We start from the raw sequence: 22679 nt of genomic DNA, 5'->3' as shown, positions 1-22679 counted from the left end.
AATACCCTTTTTATGCAGATTACTTGGGCATTAAACACATTATTCAAGTCAGTACCCCTCAGCTTACATTTGCAGGTCACCTTAAAGTGCTGACAAATCTCAGCAGCTGTTGACAAGTCACCATACAGCTCCTAATGCCAAGAGGTCAGGTTTGTTGACTCAGCCTACTGAAACTTAACATTTGTGCATGCTGTGCCTTTCAGTCTTTTGCGCTGTGTTTGAGATGAGTATAAATTAAGCGTAGTAGGTGCTTAAGGGGGGAGGTGAGATTGTGAGAAAGGAAAGAGTGGGATTTGTCAGGCAGCAGTTTAAGACTGAGCACTGAGATGGTTTTCTTTGACAACGTTGAGTCCTGGATGACGTGCAGGTTTCCCAAGGGACTCTGGATGGCTTGGGAGCAGGAGCGCTCTTAATGTAGCTTGAAGTTAGGAGCAGAGGAAGGAGAATGACTTCAACCACGCTAGCAAAGGAATGGACTAAGTATGACGTGGATACATTGGAGAAAGGCCATCTTCTTGTCTTTTGCTCTAGCGTGCTGAGGCTGCTGTTGAAAGAAAGGACATGAGAAATTCTGCTTAGTCTTGGTTTTCATTTTAATTAGCCTTTTCTTTTTAATAGTGCCAATGCCTGCTTCCCCGTGTAGCTTTGCCAGTCAACACCACTTGCGAGTTTTCGCGGCTTCTCTTCACAAGTCTCAAGTATTGTATGTGACAAGACTCCTCTTGTTCCCTCCAGGAGCCCAAGTTAATCAGCTACAGCTGATCTTTGTTATACTGTGACTCTCAAAGAGCTGGGTACAGTTGAGGGAAACTTGGCTTCAGACTTACCAATCAGGAGCTGGAGCAGAGCTGTGGAGGCCTATGGGATTATAGTCTGGTGTGTTCAAGTTTTTCCATGCACAAGCTATGTGAAGTATGGGAAGAGATTTTGTTGCCTTCAGTTCTTGAATAAAACCTTGTAATTGCTGGTCACCAGTGCCTTGCTGAGAACAGTTTTGTACTTATGGTACTTGCCTAAATACCTAGAAATTATACCTATGGAGCGATCATATTTTTATGCATTCTCCATGTGTACGCTTTATGTGCCAGAAATACAATTCCAGTGGATTCAAGTGAGAATCTGTGAATCCACTGAGTGGTTCAAACTATTTGCTTGCCAGAGATGTGAAAAACCCAGATTCAGTGCCCTCTAATCATCACCTTGGAATGAAAGGCCAAAGTTGTACATCATAGAATACTGTGTGGAAGTTTGCTTTGCTCGCGTTTTGCTTTGCATGACATAATTCAAAGGGAGTATAATAAGGACTTGCTCCAAATGCAGTCGAGTTTGATGGTTAGTGAATTTGCTTGTGGAAGTTATTTTCATTGAAAGGGTAAAACATAGAGCTAAACTTTAAAGGAAGGATATGAATTTGTTTTCTTAATCCCTGTAAGCATTCTACTGTTGGACAAAAGGGAAATGCTACCATTCTTTTTTCATAGTCCTTGCCCTGTGTGATTGGTGTCTGAAGTAAACGCTTTGGCAGCAGACAGAAAAAATAAAACACTGTCTACAAGGAAGAGTGAAATAACTATTTGTTTGGACCAAATCCACTTTGTTTTTCAGTTAACTGGCCAAACCAAATGCAAAATTTGGTACAGCTCTTGAATACATGCACAGCTTGTGATTCACATTACACATCGCAATAAGGGTGCTCTTTTGTGCTGTGTCTGAGTGGTTTCTCGGTCTTTGTGAAGTGAGACCAACAGTTCTTCATTCTCTCTGAGACCAGCAGGCAGCTTGCTCAGCAGAACCAGCTGAGTGCTGCTGTGCGTGTGATGGCAGGCTGCATATTCGTCTTGGTGGACTCCCGTTCAGAAAAAGCTCCTGGCAATAGAGGATGTGGCAAGCAGTACTGGGGTTTGTGCCCTCCCATGAGTTAGTAATTTCTGTCAAAATGATAGAAATGCTAGGGGATGGTGTGGGAGCTCTTACAGTGGGAAATACATTGCTATGCAGAGGTAAATGGGTAGGGAAGATCTGTTCCTTGAAAGAGTAGCTCTGGCTGCATGCAGGGAGTGAATGGATTGTGATTTGTGCATTTGTCCTCTGCTCTGGAGCTGCTGGACAGTTCTTAGGGGTATTGAATGTGTATTGTCTTGAAATTTGGTTTTTTTTTCACTTCCCAGTGCAAGCCATGTTTAAAGAACTCAATATGTTTGGAAGCCAAGCTGAAGTATCTCATCATTGTTGCTCAGAATTATGAGCTGGTGTTTTTTTTTTTTTTTTTTTTTAAATGAAGCTCTCATTGAACACAGAGATTTGTGAGCTGAAAAGCAGAGTTGCGGAATACTGCCAGTTAAAATTTCAGCCCAAATGGGACACGGAGTGCTGAAGGGTTATGGATGTGTCTGTGGAAGTGTTAGGCAGTGCCAGGGTGTTCCACCTCAAAAGTGATGGACATCACAGGTTATTTTTTTTTTCAGTACCGGTTACTGTGACAGAAAGAATTGTTTTTATGGGTTTCAATTTCCATTCAGCCAAGTAGTGCTTGTTACACATCGCAGTGAATTGCCACGTGAACAGTCCCAAGCAGCAAGTAGTTTGCCTGGGCACAGTACATACTGAGCTCATGTACTTCATTACTGTGAGCATCCTGGTCTATGTCCTTAATGTCTTCATGTTCCAAGACTTACTGTCAGCACACTGAGAGGTAACAGCCACCTAATTTGTGGTAGAAGTCTGGGAGTTGTGCAGTAGCTTACAAACTCCAAAGTAGGTCAAACTTTTCCTGTATTCAGGCTCTTTAATTAAGCTGGAGATAGGGATGGTGAGCTACTTTGTCAGTCTGTGACTTATTCTTCACTGAAGAGTCTGCCTTCATTGGATCCACCAACAGAATCTTTGAGTTTTATGTTATAATAACTGTCTTTTTTTTTTTTACTTGCTGGAAACTGCTGAAATTTGTTTGATATTTTTCCACTCCTTACAAGTTAGGTTTAATGAGCAATCACAGAATTGCCAAGCAGTTGTATTTTCGATGTCTTAACAACCAGGTCTTGATAATGGTATGCAGCCAAGGTGTGTCGTATGTTGACTGCTGTTTAAAAACCCAAGAAGTAGTTTGCTCTCTAATTAATGGAGTGCTGTGGGTTTTTTAATGTTCTATTCCTTTTATGAAAGTTTCTTTTAAGAAGGCTTAAAGTAGATGTGTTCTCTTTATGAGTTTGCTTGGCCTTTTTGTAATGAACTTATTATGGAGCTTCACACATCTGTTGGAAAATGGAGCTTCTTATAGGCTACTGCAGTGTTTTTTCTGATTTTAATAGGCCTCCTTTATCCTATAAAGAAGCATACTTTTTTTTTACCTGATCAAGTGAGCAAACAATAGGGGTCAGATGTGGCAAAGACCCTAACAGAAAGCACATGTCCAACCATCAGGGTGAGGTAAAGTCATATCGGGATTGCTTGAAGTTATTAATGGCAGTAAAATTTATGCTTCCTCCTGTTTTCCCAATTAAATTGAGAAACCTTTTTTTCCTAAGGTGGCTCTGCAGCAGCTGGTTCCAATACTTGTTGTGTGAATATTGCCTGGGGTGTCTCCATTCCTTTATAGTAGAGGCTGGCTGTAGCACATTAAGTAACAGTTCAACTATGGGGACTGGTCTGTTGGAAAGCAGTAATTATTAAGGGATTTCTTTTAATGGTAGCTTTTTTTTTTTTATCATTTATGGTGAATATGGCCAAAAGTTTAAAATAAATAAAAATCCAACCCTATTTAGCATACAAATTCTAAATTCATATTGGATGCTCAAATAAAACTAGCATGTCTGACTTCAGGAGTGTGCTGGGTACACAATGTGCCTGAGAACTCAGCACTTACTTATACCCTTAACTATGGATTTAGATGGAAGACTTTAGTATTACTACAGAACAACTGGCTTCTCATGCTGAGGAATACAAAACTGAAAATAGAGAGGCTTCAGTATCATTAATATTTTGTTTGAAGAAGAAATAAAATCTTAAGTGATTCTTTTTATTTCTTTTTAACATAAAACTTTCTTATATCCCTGCCTCGCAGTACTGGAAAACTGTTGTAAGTTATCAGTAGGGCTGACTGAAATTCATAAAATTACTGTATTTGCTTGCAAGCTTTTAAGCACAACTGTCTAAGACTTCTGCATCCTCTAATGTAGTGCTTTTGACTGAAAAACAAAATATATTTTCATTTTGTAGCCATTACAGGTGGAACATTGCTGATCTGGATACTAAAGCTGACTTAGATGAGTGAAAGCTCTTTACTACACTATGCTGCTCACATATAGCTATGCTGCTAGTTTTGTGTTTCCTAGAAATGAAGCAGATGACTTTGGGCATCACACAGGAGAAACCAACTTCATGGATGTTGACTGAAAAAGGAAATGCTTATGGGTGGCAGCAGTGACAGGTGCTCAGTGGAGAGGTGGGAACACGTGGCTCAGCTGAGTTTTTTTGGAAATCCACAAATACAAGGAATTGCAGGGATCTCCTGAGTCTGTATTTCTGCTGAGGAGCTTACAATTCATGACTAAGTGAATTCTTTCAGTTGTTTCTTTGCATACTGCAAGAGCAATTTCATTCTTATCTGTACAAATTAAACCTAGTCTTTCACACAAGCTGCTTATATCCGAAAGCTTTACAGATTTTCTTAGAAAATCTCCATAAGGTAAGGCAGTCTTACTCTTTGAATCACAAAATCGTTTGGATTTGAAAGACCCTTAAGATCATCAAGCCTTAACCATCTAACCTGCACCATCTAGCCCACCCATCGCTTGACCATATCTCTAAGTGCCACTGCCACACACTGCTTAAATACCTCCAGGAGTTGGGGTACCCACTGCCCTGGACAGCACATGCCAATGCTTAAGAAACCCTTTCATGAAGAAGTTCATGCTGATTTTCAGCCTGAGCCTCCCTGGCACAACTTGTGGTCCTTGCCCTGTGTCCTATCACTTGTCACCTGAGGAAAGAGGCTGACACCCTCCTTGTTGCAATCTCCTAGCAGTAGTTGTAGAGAGTTATGTGGTCTCCCCTCAGCCTCCTTTTCTCCAAACTAAACAACCCCAGTTTCCTCAGCTGCTCCTCATAAGTTTTGCTTTCTGGTCCTTTCACCAGCTTTGTTGCTCTTCTCTGAAGGTGTTCCTTGGTGTGCTGCTTGTAGTGAGGGCCAAAAACTGAACGCAGTACTTGAAGTGCAGTCTCACCAGTGTTACGTAGAAGAGGACAATCACTTCCTTGCCCTGCTGGTCATGCTATTTCTGATACAAGCCAGGCTGATGTTGGTCTTCTTGGGCACACTGGTGGCTGGTATTTTAGAAAAGGACCTCACTCCTTTTCTGATGTGCAGCTTTCCAGCCACTGCTGCTGCTCAAGTCTGTACTGCTGCGTGACTGATTGGAGGACATCCTAAGTAACAAAATAAGCATTCCTTTTTTTCCTGTAGTAAGAGCAAGCCTCAGAAAAGGATGTAGTATCTAAATTCAGCAGTGTTTTGCTTACTCAGTGGCTACACTTTGTCTTCTTTTGCAAGCAGCAGTACTGCAGTGAAGAGTTTACTGTGTATATTTCAATCTGACTGTCTTGTGCAGCGTTGCAGACAAAGAAATTGAGTTTGGTGCTCCAGATGTGCAGCTTTGTTTTTGTCCATAGCTGTAACGTTCAGTAACTCTACCTAAATTAGTCATTTATGACTCCTTTGGCTTAGAAATTACCGATATGTTTCTGTCCTTGTTTCCTAGGGAAAAATAAGTATATCCATATTTCAGATGTGTTCATGTGCTTGCCTCTTTAAGGAAGGAAAAAGAAAAAGAGAAAAATTTTTAAGTTAGACTTGTGGTAGGAAGCCAATTTCGAACATGATAGAGGTGATACAAGAAGGGTTATTAGTAGGTAATTAATAACATTATTTACATAGCCTAGTCTTTCTGAGTATGAGCAGATTTGCAAAGTCTTTAAGGTTCTCTTGATAAAATAAACTGATATATTCAATATGATTTATATTTACATATGTAAATCAAACCAATATGTGTCTAAACCACACGTGGAGTGACTTATTCCAACTGTTTCAGTGCTGCTTGCAAGGAATAATACCAGACAGAGGAAAGTTGTGATACCTTTCTATTATGAAGATATGATTCCCTCCTTGCTAATTTTAATGCACATGAATATGCTCCTCTTAAATGTAAATGTAGTTTTCTGACAGCAGTGTGAGATGGTATATAGGGACTGTGTTCAGTTTGCTACGTTTCTATCTGCTTAGGTTTCTTATTTGTATAATATTGCAACAGATTTGACTTAAGAGTATCAGAGTTTGAAACTGAAATGAAGATTCACTCTGCTATTTTAATAGATACTTACCTTCTTTTGAGTTCTGGTTTTCATTTAGTGTAGTTAATGTTTTGCATGTGGGTTGAATAGGGCATGCGTCACATCTAATGTTGGTACACTGATGAGTCCATTAGAAATGATGGCTACTTGAATTACTAATACTCTCACATTTGAATAATTTAGGCCATAATTTATATTCTCATTGTTACATTAGCATTTGAAAGCTGAATGCTGCTGCTGAAACTCAAATTGTCGTTTCAGTTTGACAGCTTCAGGCTTTCTCTTCTGTTTTTGTGGAGCTCATGGAGGATCTTGTATTTTAAGCTCACTACAGCATAGGACCAGATCTTGTTATCAAGAAATCACTTCTTCAGCTTCAGCTACTGGTACCATTCAATCTTTAACCCTAGAAAGAGCTCAACGCAGAATTCGGGCACTGGTCTGTGGATCTGGCACACGGCTTCTTATTAATGTTCAAAGGCAAAAAATCTGAAGCCATTTTGAACTCAGAACCCATCGTGTATTTATTTCCCTCTCTAATTTGCAGAAAACTAGTTGTGAAAACAGCCCGAGGGACCTGAGATTTTTCCATCCCAGCTGCTCCAGCTGAACTACAGCTGCAAAAAAAAAAAAAAAAAAAAAAAATCTAAGTATTGTTTCTATAAACTGTTGAGTGTATTTTATAACACAATAATTCCCACAAAATCAGTAACTGCAGTTAATGACCGGTTTGTTAAGGCATTAACTGCACTCAGCTGGGAATGACCAATTTCTCTGGAATGGCTGTGTAAGAGCTAAGGATAATTCAGTAACACTTTCAAATAATTATTTGCTTAATTAATGGTAAATTCTTTTGGAAATCCTATCAAAGTACTTGTGACCCTTACATTTAATATCCAATGAGTTCATTATGATTCATGTTTTATTGCCATACATACCAGCAGAATCCATAATGACTAGACCATTATTTTCCGGGGCTGCCCTTGCTGCTTTAGGCCATTTGGGCTATTCCGCCTTCAGTGCTAAAATGCTGGATGCTCAAAACTGCTTGCATTTGTAGGCCACAACTTTCTGGCACCCCACCAAAACTTTGGTGATTTTTATGAAAGTGTTTGGCAGAGCCTTTTTTTCCTTCTTGCTTTTTTTTTTTTTTTGATGAGGAGAATAATTGGTGCCTACTGTACCAGGTCATAGGGAATTCTCTCGTACAATGTCTGCTTTTTCACGTGTGGCCTTTCATAGCAGTCACAAATAGCACAAAAGGTACTGCTCCCATGTTTTGGAAGGCTGTTCTTTGGGCAAGTTTTTGAAGTCTCTAAACAGTAACTGACTTAAAGCTTTGTTTATCATCGTTTAGGTGGATATAAAACAAAACAGGAAGCAAGAAAGTGATTTTTGGTACTGGCACATTCAAATAATAATCAGTGTTTGCAAGTTTCTGAGAATGAGGTCTCTGTAACATTGGGCTCATTGGTGGATTTGTTTCAGTCTGTTACTTCTTAAGGTGATACTTAGTGTTCATAGCACTGGAGCTGTTGAATCTCTTCTCTTCTATAGACATAGTAATTATGTACAGTTTCCAATCAACTTTCCAGTAGGCTTAGCTTTCTGGCTGAGCATGGGATTAACAGTTGCATTAAATCACGGTGGCTGTGCTAAAGAACATCCACGTCTTCTTGATTTTCCTGAAGCATTTGATTGTTTGGTTCAACTGTTTTGCAAGAGGACTGATGAAAGTGAGAAGATTCTGTTGCTTCTCCACCAAAGTTCTTTCATAAGTGGGACAGAAGCTTCTTGAAACTGATCTGAAATTGTGTTCTGAGAGATTAAAAGGGAAATGAAAGTTTAAGAAAACACATACACCATTAAGTTCTTAAAAGCTGGTTTAGTTGCACCCTGTTTTCTTTTCACTTCAGATCTGGGGTTTGTCCTCATCCTCAAGTTAGGAGAATCCAGGCTTTTTTCCTGCATGTTCACAACTGAAAAGTACTTCCTTACTGTGCCTGTGAGTGCTCCCAAGCCCTTTCCATTCTGTCAGCTGCCTACAGGACAAGGGCATCTGGGGATGATGGATCAGTTCACTGTGGAGCAAGAAACAATTTAAGTTCTACTCTTCTTTTTAAAATTAGGACTGTCTTTTCCTTGTGTGTGTCATGAAATCTGTCATATGCAACACACTGGGAGAAAGATTTAAGTGCTGGTGAGTGAGTTTGGATAAAATGATTTAAGTTTTAGGTGTTTTTCACACTGCAGGTGAGTGCATAGGTCTTTTTCATTATTTTTGGAAGTCTAGAAATAGAGGCAGTGCTGCCATCAATACCAAAGATGTTCTGTGGGCATCAGAAATGACAGTACAACGTGCTGGACTTTTGAAACAAGGAGGGAGAAGTATGTGAAGAGTGTCTTCCCCCCCCAAAAATGGAAGGCTTTGGCTGTTACAGTAGCTGTCTTATTTGAAAGCAAGTTACCAGTGTTACCAAATTAAACTATGGATGCTACCATATGTAAGGCTTTCTCTTAGCACAAATGCAATTTGCCAAAATAAGGTGGGGGAGAAATACCCATCGAACAGAGAGGTTCAACCCTTCTTGTTGGCTGCCTTGCCAGTTCATACCTGCTGCAGGTCCGTCTCAATGTCCCTCTGTTTTCCAAGTTACTGTTCTGGGTAGCCAATTTTCTGACACTTTTACTAGTTTGCCTTTTACTTCACATAGTGTTTCCTGCATTACCCAGCAACGTGTAATTGTAATTTGAGTCTTAAATTTGCAACTTGATGTTTGAGTTTTAAATGGAGGCATGGAAAGAAGTATTAAGAGCAGTGCAAACAGCTGTTTTTCCCTACGAAAACAGCTTTTCCCTAAGAAACTTGTGGGCATAGTTTACTCTTTACATTTCTACATTTGCTTATGAGAAGATTTCAGCTGTATGTGTAGTGTGGGCTTTCTTTTTCCATGCAATTGTTGGTTTGTAATGTCATCTTGCCTACCTGTTCATTTGTAGTGACAAGTCACCAGAGAAGTACAAGTGAGTAAACACTTTGTTCTGTTTGCTTCAAGCAGTATTTGTATGCTTTAGTATCATCTGCACATTTCTTTTAATGATAGCCTCAACATCTTTCGAAGTTGGTCCTTGTGTCTTCTTTAGCTGTGAAGTGCATAGAAGGCTGAAATGCAAGTCAGTATTGGTGATTTTTGCTTTTCAAAGCAGGTAATATGCCAGGAGGGGCTGAAAGGTCAGCTGTGTTTTCAGATTTGGCATGGGAAAGAACACTTCACTGTAGTGTAACAACTACCAGAAGGGTTTTGTGGTGGGTTTTTTTTTTTTTTTCTTGCTAATTCAATTTTGTAAGAAGTCACAAATATGCATTCTCAGGATAAAGTCATGGTGTCCTTGCTGCTTAAAGGAAATTGCAGTTTCCAGTGATGTATGGAGAAGAGAAATGATTAACTGAGTTGGTTGCTGTTGGAGATCTTGATGCTTTTCCAAAGCATTAGGGAGATATTCTGACTTAGCTTAAGCTGAAGTGGGAGGTAAGGTATTTCTGATCAGCTGCATCAGAGCTGTGAAACAATTCTGAATTGAAGACTTGATTGCAGACCGGTCTAAATTTTCAGTTGAGTGTGTTATCCCTTAGGTAGCCAGTGTCCTGCTAAAGTGGGGCTAGAGGAGAGCTCAAGAGAGTGCTCAGTCCAACTCTCAGCAGTCAGGATCAAACACACCAGCCTTGTTCTTTCCAAGCATTCTTAGGTTTGTCTAAGCTGTTTTGATAGAATCTTTCTGTTAAATATTCCACAACCTACTTGTGCTAGTTGCTACGGTTTTTCTTCCAAACCTTTGTTTGGGAAGTACTAATGTGCAAATCTGCTGTTTTCTCTCAAATGTATGGAACACAAAACACCCACAGTTTAAGACCGTAAGACAGTCAGTGTGTGATTTGCCTGAAAGGCACTGGATTCCTTCTACAACGCTTTTTAGAAGAGTGGTTCTTGTTTCTCTGACATTGCCTTCCTTGCCATTTCGCTTTGAAACAAACCTGTCATTTCAACAGGAATATCCACAGCTAAATCAGTGTCATACTTGGTATTTAATTTCCTGGCTGGAATCTGATGAAGGCTTTCTCTGGATGACCCATCGTTATCAAGTGTTCCTTTCAGAAAATCTGTGGTAGTAGTTGGCATTGCCTTAGTTCCCTCTTTACACAAATAAATTGTTCATTCTGACACGTCAGTTATGACTCTTTCAGTAACATCCCTATTGTAAATGTGCCTTAACTAGGATCATTGTGCTTTTCATTTTTCTCCTCTCGTAAACATTAGTGATACGTAAAACGCAAACCTTATTCATTTGGATTTTTTTTCCTTTCAGCAAATGAAAACTACAAGCAAGTAGCTATGTGTATTCTGTACCACATAAGCATGGATGATCGTTTCAAGTCGATGTTTGCATATACGGACTGTATCCCACAGGTATGTACATTCATATGTGATGTGGTGGCAAGATGCATCTGTCCAGGGGCGTATCTTTTCCTCACTGATAGCAGAGCTCACACTGACACCCACAGGTGAGAATGGGAACAGGCAGGATGCTGCTGAGTCAGTAGTGAGCATCCTACTCGTTGGGCAGTCTGACTATTTATGCTGTGTTTTGATGGTCCTCAGAGAAAGGATGGGTGCTGTTATTTGTCAGTACTGCTGACCACAGAGCGACACTGATTAATTAGAAAACAATACGTATGACCTGATGAATTTCCAGGAAAGATTGGAGATGCTTGAAAGAAATGAGAAGTTGTACGCAGTAAATCCATAGGGAACCTTGTGGAAAATATTTCCTTTACTTTTTTAGGAGGCATTCTTTCCTGATTCCATGGGGTATCAAAATTTCAGCGTCTTCAGTGTTACAGGATATGAACTGGAAAGCTGCCAAGCAATGCTACGTTGCCACATGACAATTCTTTTCCAAGTGCAAACATGTACAACAAGCTATAGAGGGCTCCTCACTTCTCTGTCAGATTAGAGTTTTTTTCCGCAACTTTTTAGCACTATTCCCTCACCCACACACAGGCATAATTTCATGTTTTTATGGGGGATTTTTTGTGTGTATGTGTGTTTCTTTTGGTCTTGGGTTGTGGTGTGTTGTTTGCAGGTTGTTTTTAAACACTGAATCCTCTCTTACCAGCCTCCTTCCCAGTCCTGGTGAGGCTTGGAGCTGAGAAAGCTTGTGTTACGTAAATGTAGAAGGCTCTCTGGTAGCCTTTGCAGAATTGCACCATAATATCTTTTTTCCTGTCAAACATGTTTTTAACATCAAGTGCATCTAGAATAGGAAGTTGCCGTGGCAAATTTTCAGGATGTTTCTGGTCATCATTTCATGACAAGCATTGTGGTATTTTTCCAAATAGAGGAGGATTTTGGAGAAAAGGGACAAGTGGTGGGAATAGCTAGTGGGTGTTGCCAAATCCTGTTGCAAACATCATCCTGATTTCTTTTTCTGCCCCAGAAGTAACTTTGCTATGACATCTGCATGTTACAAGGGACCTGTTTTTATTTTTTTCTGAATGATCACCTGCCAAATGAATTCACGTGCTGTGTTTCAATGTTTGCTCATTTCATGCTTGCAGGAAATGTTGGCTTGTGTATAACCAAGATGTTATAATTGCAATATAATCAAAAGAGTAAGACAAAGCTGTATAACCAAGATGTTATAATTGCAATATAATCAAAAGAGTAAGGCAAACAAGGATCACAAAAGAGAATAAGTAGAAGAGCTTACCCTTGGGTTGAGCTCACTAGAAGATATCAAAGAGGAGGATCTCCAGAAGAGATCCTTCCCCTCTGGTAGCCAGCTCTTAAATAGGTCCAGGAGGGGTGGAGCCTGGCTCCACCCCTTCCGGTAGCACAGGTGAATTGCCTTCACCTGTGCTCCTCTGGCTGACTCATGGCTCACCTCAGGTGATTAATCAGAGGTTCAGGCCGTGACTCAGCAGTTCCCATACAGCTTGCATCTTAGATCCCCAGTTTCGAATGTAAAGAGCTGTGGAAACTTCAGTGATATCATATGCTGAGCTTTAGTGAGCCTCCTTGTCCTGACTGGCAGTGGCTGCTCAAAGTTGTGCTTGCAGGGCGTTATTCGAAGCCTAATGGAACAGGGGACAAGCTCACAGACTTAATTAGACTTTGGATAGAGCTACAAAACTTGAAGGATTTCTGTTGCTATTGATTCTTTAGTGCTCGATGTAATTACGCACAGATCACATCTGCAGACTGTTCAGAAAGGGCCAGCTGGACAGTCACACTTTTTTACTGGTGAAAGTTGAAAATTAGGACAAATATTAACAAAAACAAGCAGTAGAAACAAGGGCAAATTAGTATGGCGTCAAGAGAAGAAGGCGGTCTTTTCAAAAGCTTTCCGTCATCTGATTCTATGCTGGAAAACTGAATTCTCCTGTCAGTAACAATGTATGCCCTTCTGTGGGTCTGTTTCCTTTTGAGGAGAGGTGTACGTCCAAGCTGGCAAATACTCAATACCAAATGTTTAGCTGTTGTGGAAAGCAGTTGGGAAATCCGTCCCTTGTTGTCATTCTGTACGTGTGAGGTGCCTGATAGGCTCGCGTGTGCTGTCCCAGGTAAACATCCATGCGGATTGTAGGAGTTAGTGGGTGCTATTCTAGTAACAGTTAAAAGCAAGTATTAACAGTTCATTCTTGTTTAGACCTCAGCAATGCGTGTTTTGTTTAAATAGGTGCAAATGCCATCCAGATGCTTATAAAAGCATTTATTGGTAATAACCTGGCCAATCAAAGGGCATGGTTAGGCAGTGATGTCATGGTGATATTTAATATTGTACCGCAGAGCGGTGCGCAAGGTTCTCTGCAGCAACCCACATGTTTTCCACCACGGTTGTCCTGTTTGGCCCCTCTTTGATCTATAAGCTTCTTTTCAGCTTAATGCTGGTAAACGTCCTCTCTTGACAGCACCCTTTGCTCCTGTCCGCCATTATCTGCTGAAGTTCAGAAACCAGAGCATCACTTCAAACAGCAGAGTTAGGGAGTAGCCGGTCAGAAAAGATTCCTGAGGCATGCAGTTCTGGCATAATCATTCAAAGATGTTTGAGCTGGGCTCGGGGAGGGGGTTGGACAGAGGTGTATGTGAGCAGAGAGCTGTGGGGGTTGGCCTCTGGTCACTGGTAAATAAGTGAAGGCAGGTGCCAGAGAGTCTAGACACAGTGATTTCAGTCCTGGTCTGTGGTATCTGATACTCAATATGGGACTTGTCTGATTGAACACTACTGCCTCTTCATTGCACATGCTGCAGTCTTTTTACTGCCTTCCTGTTAAATCAGTAAAAGATGACAATGGACATAGTAAAAGCAGAACAAATTTAATTTTAATATTTCCTATTTGGCAGCAATTATTCTTCCTTTTGAAGTGGCGCAAGAAGCAATCAAATTAAATGAAGACATAATGGGAAACATGGAGCTCGTACTAAACTATTATTTTAAAATTTGAACGACTTTAATTGAAACTGGATATATTTTTCCTTTTTATGGAGAAGTAGCTCAGTAATTAACAGTATAATTCCTTCTTGTTAAACGTCTGATTTCCACAGATTTTGTATTGTGTACGTAATGAGAATGTTTCCCTTCAAATTACTTGAAGGGTTTTAAAAAATCTCTTTTTAAAGGTTTTGTAACAGAATAGTCGCAGGGGGTGATTTTGGAATACTCGTGTTCCACTTGTTAAGTGGTAACTTTCTTCTCCGCTTAATTCACTCTTGTGTGACTGTCAGGCTTACAAATTTAATAAAGTAGAGGCTTTATAAGTTCTTAAAAGAACCTGGGGAAATCTGAGTCAACTTCTTTTAAGAGACGGAGGAAGAAATCAGCGATGGCTTTTAAGTCAGTACATGAAAGTCCCAGGAAAAAGAGATTAGTATTGTGGAAACGTAAATATGTATGGCTTTATTTGGGGCCCATTTGGGATGGCAGCATGCTATCTGGTAAGAGATAAACCTATGATATGCTGCATAAAAGTATTTCGAAGTAAAAGTCCTGCAATCCTATTGTTCCCAATGTTATATTTTTCTGTGAGTTGCTTACTCACTTTTTAGTGTTTAATGTATTACAAACTGTCTTGCCACCAGGGGGCAAGCGCACAAATACGTGATGTTTACTTGCAGCTTTTTCCTTCCCGTGCCTATTTGAGATAAGTTGAGCTCAGTGTATTGTATTTAGTCCCCACTTATCTTTAGGTTCAGTTGTTTCTACTTGCAGTAATCCCAGTGTTGTCATCACGCTGCTGTGCATTGCAACTTGCCATGTCTCAAAACAGAGCAGGCTTTAGTAGCAAGTAGGGTGATGTCCTGCAGCCCCATGGTGGGGAAGCAGTGCAACTTGTCTGCTGCAACTGGAAAAAAGAAGTGAAACAGATGTATTTGAGTCACGCTCATGTATTCAGTGTGCCATTTCAAAGAAAGCATTCTTGTGGAACAAAATGAGACGAGATAGCTTGAGATGTAATGGACTGTACAGGCAGCAGATGGGTGTACAACAATAATGTAAAGGTTATGTGCCTGAGGAATCTGGGAATTTCAGTCTGAACAGGGTTGTAGGTGATTGTCTGTTTATATCAACTCAGGTTGTTGCCTCCCATGACCAAAAAAACCCCATGATTGCTAATGAGAAGTTTTTGGTATACAGCAGTGTTCTGCTATAGCAGTGAAAGCTGCGGAGGTGGAGTGCGTTGCTGCAGACAGAATGCAGCTAATTTGCCTGCAGGCAGAGTAACCTGAAAGCAAAATAGCAGTAGATTATTCTGCAGTTAATTGATCTGTTTATGGAATCATGATTTTATTAAACATCCAGCTGGTATTTTCTGGGGAATCAACTTGTATTTTGTATTATCTCTACCTGAATGTTAGAATAAATAAAAATTATTCACTCACAAGTTTAAATATCAGAAAACCAAAGAATTTGGTGGTAGCAATAAAATAACTTGAATTGGTTACAGGGTGATGAGTGACTGCCATCTTTGGCACTCTGTACGAACTGTTACCTCCAGATCACAGAAGCAGACATCCCATGCCTTTGGCTTCTGTAACTTTATTGTGCCTATGGAAATGCTGAGTTCTTAAAAATATGACAGTTGACACAACAATGCTCTTTGCTTTGGAAAAATTAATGACTTGAATGTGTTTGTGTTTCTTGGCAGCTGATGAAAATGCTCTTTGAGTGTCCTGATGAGAGAGTTGACCTGGAGCTTATTTCTTTCTGTATTAACCTTGCTGCTAACAAAAGAAATGTGCAACTTATCTGTGAAGGTGAACATACTGAGATTTTACTGTTTGGGGGGGATTGAAAAGATTCTGATAATATAAACAACTCAAATACTTATTTCTGTACATATGTTTATATATGTGTGTATTTAAAATAAATATATGCTCCTGCTTAGGGTGAGATTGCAAATATGACTGTATCCTCCTCAGTGTTGGTCTCGATGGCACTGAGTAGCCACTTGTGCCTACATCTCTCATGCAGTTCTATAAAATACAGGTGACATTACTTCAGAAAACTGTGGTTGTATGAAAAGATCAAGGTTTTGTTCAGCCTGATACCTAAAATCCACCTTCAGCTAACTGGGGTTTCACCTACGAGTACAGAATTAATAGCATAGTGATGTTTAATTGCATCTTTCCTTTCTTTTTTGTTCTAGTTGTGTATCTCTGGCATTCTAGCATATTGTTCAGTAGTACGGATGTCTGCATTTTGTTTAGTGGCTCTCTAAATTGCTCTTTAAGTTCCACTGTTTGCATCCTAGCAGCTTGGTGTGGCACACTGCTATTTAGTAGCTCTAATTTTTCATTTGTGCTCAGAATTTTCACTATGGACTACTGTAATACGTTTTTAGACTTCAAAAGGGAAAAATGCAATCAATTGATTTTATGGACAGCACTTTAAAGTTCTCTGTGGAGCTCTGTAAAAGAAGGATAAGGGAGATCCAATTTTATATTAAAGACGTAAAAACAGAATTGGAGCCAATAACACTTACAGGCAAAGCGATCTTTTGGAAATGTAATTGTGACAGTGCAGCTTGCCCTGTGCTACCAGATCTGTGTGTCTGTATGTGTATTCCCATATTGCGTGTCTGGTAGATCGTCCTGTAAAACAGTAGTGACATACTTTAGGTGGAGAGAATGATTCCTGAGCTGGTACCAACAGCTGCATCTCCACTCATAATAAGATAATTATTTGGATCTAGAACCTCTCTTGATCTGAACAAGTGACTGAGCTCACCTGAAGCCCTTATTTTTCTGACAAAAAGTCAGATGTCTCACCAGTACGTATTGTTTGTTGTTGTAGAGAAGCTCTGGAACTTGTGCAGAGCAGTTCTATCTCTTCAGCTTGGGAGAATAAATTGTTCCTGTTCAGATTCTTCACTTTTTTCTTTCGAATTTTAAAGCTGTTTTGCTCTTCTTTTCCTTTTGGCCAGTATATTTCTCACTTGAATTTGAAAGGCTTCCTAAGAGGTTTTCTTTTCAGGAAATGGTTTGAAAATGCTGATGAAGAGAGCGTTGAAATTTAAGGACCCATTGTTAATGAAGATGATCAGGAATATTTCACAACATGATGGGCCTACTAAAAACCTGTTTATTGTAAGTACTGTCTGTTGTCTGTGATCTCTGATTCTTCCTGCTGGAAAAGCCTGGCTGCTGTAGTTTTCCTTTACAGGTGTCATGGGTTGGTGAGTATTTATATTTTATTTTAGGAGGATCCCTCACTATAGAGAAAACAAACAGAACTTAAGCTGTATCCCACAAAACCCTGTTCCAAAATGAACAAGCAGACCAAAAAGTAATTGCTAGTGTGCGTAACAATTAAGTTATCCTGTATCTCTGCTTTTATAGCTAGTGGGCAAAATAGAAGCTTTTATTTTCTTGGTTAATTGGTTTGTATTGATATTCTAGATGCTAAAAAGAAAAGAGGGGAATAACATAACATCCTAACTGAGTAAATTAAATGTATAATTAAAGCAAGAATTTAATATCAAATTGTCTGAAAACAGTATGGATAGTAAGTAAAATTCTTGACTCTCCTGTATTTGAAAACCCTTTTTTCAAAAAGCCATTTTTCAACACCTTAAGGGAAGGTGATGTCACTGCTGTTCCTAACAAAGTATGGTATTCACTTTCTTCATTCTCTGAAATCTTTCTGGAACTTTCAGTGTATGTACAGTCATAGCTTCCTCTAGAACATCTGAATAAATTATTCATACCCCTTAAAAGTGAAAGACTGAGGAAGAATACTGAAATGCTGGAGTCATTTTTGAACTGCAAGTGAAACTGCCATATCAGCCTTAGTTTCAGGGGAAGAGTCTCTCTAGCATTTGAGAACTAGTTTTGATTTGATCGAGTTGTGAATCCTTCAGAACCCCAGGTTGTTGGCCTTTAATGCTCGTCATCCTTCTGATGTGTTTTCGTTAGGATTATGTTGGTGATTTGGCAGCTCAAATATCAAATGATGAAGAGGAAGAATTTGTGATTGAATGCTTGGGAACACTTGCAAACTTGACCCTACCAGATCTGGACTGGGAGCTTGTGCTGAAAGAGTACAAACTTGTTCCATACCTGAAGGATAAACTGAAACCAGGTCTGTATAAAGGTTGGTTAGTCTTTCAAAGTGGTGTCTCTGAAAGAGTGTTCACATATTGTTCTTCCAGCGTAGAGTCTGCCTACCTCTGACTTGGTGGTTTGGGGAAACGTAACGGTGAAAAGCAGAATTGTATCTACAAATAAAAATCCAACTGACAGAAGAAGAATTTCTAAGAGGCAGTGCTTTGTTTCTTTTGTCTTCCAGGTTCTGCAGAAGATGACCTTGTTTTAGAAGTGGTGATAATGATTGGAACTGTTTCTATGGACGACTCTTGCGCTGCTCTGCTGGCCAAATCTGGAATCATTCCTGCCCTCATTGAGCTTTTAAATGGTATTTTGCCTTGTATTTCATAGACATTTAGCTGCTGTAGCTGTGTTGTAACCAAGTACTGTGTTCGTCTTTTCTTGTGAGATAAGGCTATGGTCTTTGTATATGAAAGGAGGAGTGATTACTCTAATACTGATAAGGAAATACTGATCTAGTGGTTTAATAGATTTAAGGCTTATATACCTTCACAGTTGGTGCTGCAATCTAATTTTTCTACTTGACTGCAGCAGGGAAGGAAGCATTCTTCTATTCTATTGTCAGGAGTTGGATTTTTGTGCATACCACTGAACTGTCTAGCTGAGTGTAAGAGCTGGGCTTTATCTAAGCATCAAGAGCATCTAGATGTGAGATCTTAAATTATATATATTCTTTTCTCCCTCACAGCTCAGCAGGAAGATGATGAGTTTGTCTGCCAGATCATTTATGTTTTTTATCAGATGGTCTTCCACCAAGCCACCAGAGATGTCATTATCAAGGAAACTCGTATCTTTTTAATGATCAAACATACAGAATTACTGTTGTTAATTTGCTGTTGCTGTTATTTGGCCCATAAATTTCTTGGTTTCAGATGTCTTTGTAAATGGTTTATTTCAGCTGAAGGAAAAATGTTGAGTGGAGTGCAGGATGAATAGTACAGATTCAGATTTGGTTTGCTTTGAAATGGGAGGGGGTCAGTGACATTGGGCTAGATGAGCCTTTGTTTCCTGTCCAATCTGAATTGTTCTATGACTTCTTAATGATAGTCTGTGGAATAACTTAATTAAATGTGATGCAGCCCAAGAAGTTTGTTATGTTTATATGCTGCATAGTCTGAAGTGAAGTGAACAGAACTACCTTAATAGTGTGTTTTCTTACATCAAACTAGATGCCATAAATAATGCCTGCTTTGCATTTTTCGTCTGCTTTCTTCATTAAAATATTATGTTCTGTATTAAGTTCTGTATCAAAAGTTGATATGCCAATTCCTCTACAGTCATTTCTTATTTTTTTCAATCACTTCTGATGTTGATGTTGAGCTTATACAGGTGATCCAAAGGCTGTGGAAAGAGGCTCTGTGGGCATTAGATGAGTGTGAAGTTGTACTGAAAGGTACAACTCAACTGTAGGTTGACTGGGACCCTTGTAAAGACAGCAGGTTAATGATTATTTTGCTAACAACACGATGGCTACCTCTTAATGTCCTTGCTTCTGTTGAGCACTGAGGAATATCTGAAAAGCTGTTTGGGATGTTGTTCTCCTGTTTTGACTCCCGAGAGTTTAGATGTTAAAGAACATTATATTTACATTCATATCTGTTATGTTATAGTGCTAAGATTCAAGTAATATTTCTCATTCAAATTGATCTAGTAATAATACTCTCATTTGCACTATAGGCCTCGCTTTGGTATCTTACACTGGAAACTTTTTAGATAGTAGAACTCCAGAAAGATTACAAAGGTAATGTTCCTGAAATATTCAAGCATTCCATGGAGATGAACTAACATGTTAGACCCAAAGGCATCGATATGCAGATATATATGTATACAGGTTTCCTTGTGGCAGATTTTTTGTAAGAGTACTTAATTTTTCTTCATAAATGTTGAAGATTATTGGCATAGCTTAAAATGTGATGTAAACAAACAAAAAAGGTGGTAAGGGAGCAGGCTGCCGAAATTCACATGTGATAGAAAATTCCCCACTGTGGTTCTTAAAGAAAGTTGTAATTGGAGGAAGATGGGACTGTGCAAAGCAACCCCAGCTTTTATCCTTAACAGGTTCTTTCCAGAGGCTCCAGCATATCTTATAGACCTGATGCATGATAAAAATGCTGAGATACGCAAAGTTTGTGACAACACCCTGGACATTATAGCGGTAGGTCTGATTTTTCTCATCCATCTTTCAAGAGCATCTCTATGTGACATAACTGTGAAATAATAACTGGATGGCAACATGTTCATACTTACAAACTGAATACGTTTTCCATGTGCAATCACTTAAGTAAAAGCTGAATTCACACAATCATTATTCAGGGTGGTGTACCAAACTTCCAGAAAGCACATACATACTTAGAAAACTCATAACAGTGAACTATAGACTGTGAACACTTTCAAGAAATGCTTTTTTAACCTAAATAAAAATAAAATTAATCACAGTGCATAAGCATGTCAAGCTTTCAGAAGTCACAGTTCTCCAAACAAATGGCTCCTGTTACCCAGCAGCTTTTATTGACTTTTATTCAGCTTTTTCTACAATGCCTGATGTCAGGTCTGGTTATTTTTGTTTTTTGTTTTGTTTTCAAAAAGAAAACATGGGAGGCAGTTCTAAAGCTGGCTGTTTTCTGCTGGGGTACCAAGCAGTGTAATAGTGAACTTTTTAGTATTGTCTCAACTCTACGATAGGTTTCATTTCAGCTTCATGGCTTAGTTTGTCTAATTATCCATTCATCAGAAGACACCTTTGGGACAGCTGCTTTATTTTAAACTGTTAACTTGAGAGGAAAACTAAGAATATTGAACTTAGAATTAAAGCAATATTGCTATAAAAGAGACAACAATATGTAGTAAATGTAGTCCACTTGTGAGTATCTCTGCCTATAGAAGCTTTCACACTTCTCATGGCATTCTTCCCAATGCTTTTACCTTTGTGATTTTATATAAAAGTTGCATTTCATTGTTAAAAGTCCTGCCCTGTTTAATCCAATTAACTTCTATTGACAAGAAGAAATCCTGGCATTTAATAGTCTTTTAGAATTATGTAAATACACACCTTTTGTATGTAGAGCAGCTGCTGTGAAATTAAATCTTACAAGGAGAACTTGACTGTGAGTCAAGAGTAATATCAGAATATTGGCCTATGTCACTGCTTTTGCTATAAGCTACTTATTTTCTTCCTCTGCGGAATTATGCATATTGCAGCTTGTTCTCTGTAAGGTTTAATAATCTTCTGAAGTAAGAAGTAAAATGACATAACACTCTCTGTATTGGAATTCTTCTTGTCTCTCTGCTGTACTTGGTAGAGGTATAGGATTACAATTGTGCCTTGCTGATCAGTGGCAGTTAATGTTCATTAAAAGCAAGATTTCAACTAAGATGCATTAGTACTCATTTCTGAGGGGTATTACCAGGATCAGTCACTTCCAGAGACCTCTCCAAGGGAAATGGTAGGAAGAGTTTATCCATTGGATGAAGCTGGATATTTATCAATGTTTCCAACACCTTTTTTTTTTTCTTTCCCCTCCTTAGGGCCAGCGCAGCTTCCAGGTGTCTTAGGGGCTTTTATGTTTGTTAAGGGAAGCTTTGCAATGTGGGACTAATTTTTCAGTAAGCAGATACTACTGTGTTAGTAGTATTCAGCAAGCTTTATTTTATGGAATCCAGAAGAATAAGTGCTTTCAGACACAGCTTCACATTCAGCATGAACTTCAGAGTAAATCTACTGAGCTTTTTTTTCCCCTTTCTTCCTGGGAAGAGGTCATCTTCATGCTGCTGCATGAGGAAAGACTGAGGAGTGCTGTGGTAATCAATGGGAAGAGCCTCTCTGAGCTTGTGAGAAGCAGGCTTCTCACAGGCATTGAGGAAGAATAGAAGCAGAAAATGACTTGGTTCTGCTGATTTTGGGGATGGGAGAGAAGATATTCAGTACTGAGTGTTTGGTATGATGGTAGATTACTTTGTAGCAGGGTTCATTGGCGTATTAGGAGAACTCCCTTTCTGTGGAGGTCTTTTCAGCTTTATTATTTAGTTGTGGTGTTATAAATGGCATAAGCTATAGCTAACACTGGCTGTGTGGGGCACAGGAAGCACAATAACACCCTATTTTCTGGAAGATGGAGTACCACTGCTTGACTGCTTCCTTGGCTGTGTTATGGGCTGGTAGCACTCCGTTTTCCAGTACCAAACAAATCACAGGCTATAAAGGCAACTCATCCTGGATGGCAAATAGAGAATATGTGAATCAGTGAGTTCTCAAAACCCTCAGGTCTTGAAAGACATTCTGCAATGTAGCTTCTATTATATGATAAAGTAGCCTATGAACACTGAGATGTTTAGCTGCGTGCTCTTCTTACGCTGCCAGTGTCTTCTGAAGTGTCTGAACAGGCATAGTCTCTAGGATTGTTGAAATTTCTGATCAGTGTTGAATCCACAAGAAGAGAATCTTAAGTTTGCAGTCTTGTATACATGCTGACAGGGTTAGTTCTTCTGATAATGGAGTTCAGAAAGTAAATGATGGAGAAGAGATTTGATAGTCGTTTCTTCTTAGGGAGACAAATGCTTCTTTCACTCATCAATGAGCTCTATGTAGTGTGATTGAAATAACACTGTAGAAAATCAGATGCCTTATATGCCTTAGGGGAGATGTACTTACTGTAGTAAAGTAATTGTCAC

The 22679-nt window shown here is 39.3% G+C and overlaps 1 protein-coding gene across 1 annotated transcript in view; it reads left to right on the top strand.

Annotated features, from left to right (window-relative positions):
* Positions 1 to 22679, top strand: part of KIFAP3 (kinesin associated protein 3) — a 64580-nt gene that overhangs the window by 13986 nt on the left and 27915 nt on the right. Inside the window, exons 11-17 of the mRNA XM_042873357.1 lie at positions 10711 to 10811; positions 15551 to 15659; positions 16879 to 16991; positions 17820 to 17985; positions 18193 to 18318; positions 18700 to 18798; positions 20081 to 20166. Of these exons, the coding sequence (XP_042729291.1) occupies positions 10711 to 10811; positions 15551 to 15659; positions 16879 to 16991; positions 17820 to 17985; positions 18193 to 18318; positions 18700 to 18798; positions 20081 to 20166 (800 nt within the window). The remainder of the gene's footprint in view (positions 1 to 10710; positions 10812 to 15550; positions 15660 to 16878; positions 16992 to 17819; positions 17986 to 18192; positions 18319 to 18699; positions 18799 to 20080; positions 20167 to 22679) is intronic.

Source organism: Lagopus leucura, unplaced genomic scaffold (genome assembly GCF_019238085.1).
Source record: "Lagopus leucura isolate 7727_CA_CO unplaced genomic scaffold, USGS_WTPT01 Super-Scaffold_100009, whole genome shotgun sequence".
Lineage (NCBI taxonomy): Eukaryota > Metazoa > Chordata > Aves > Galliformes > Phasianidae > Lagopus > Lagopus leucura.
The sequence above is the reverse complement of the archived record's forward strand: the minus strand, read 5'-3'. Positions and strand labels throughout refer to the sequence as shown.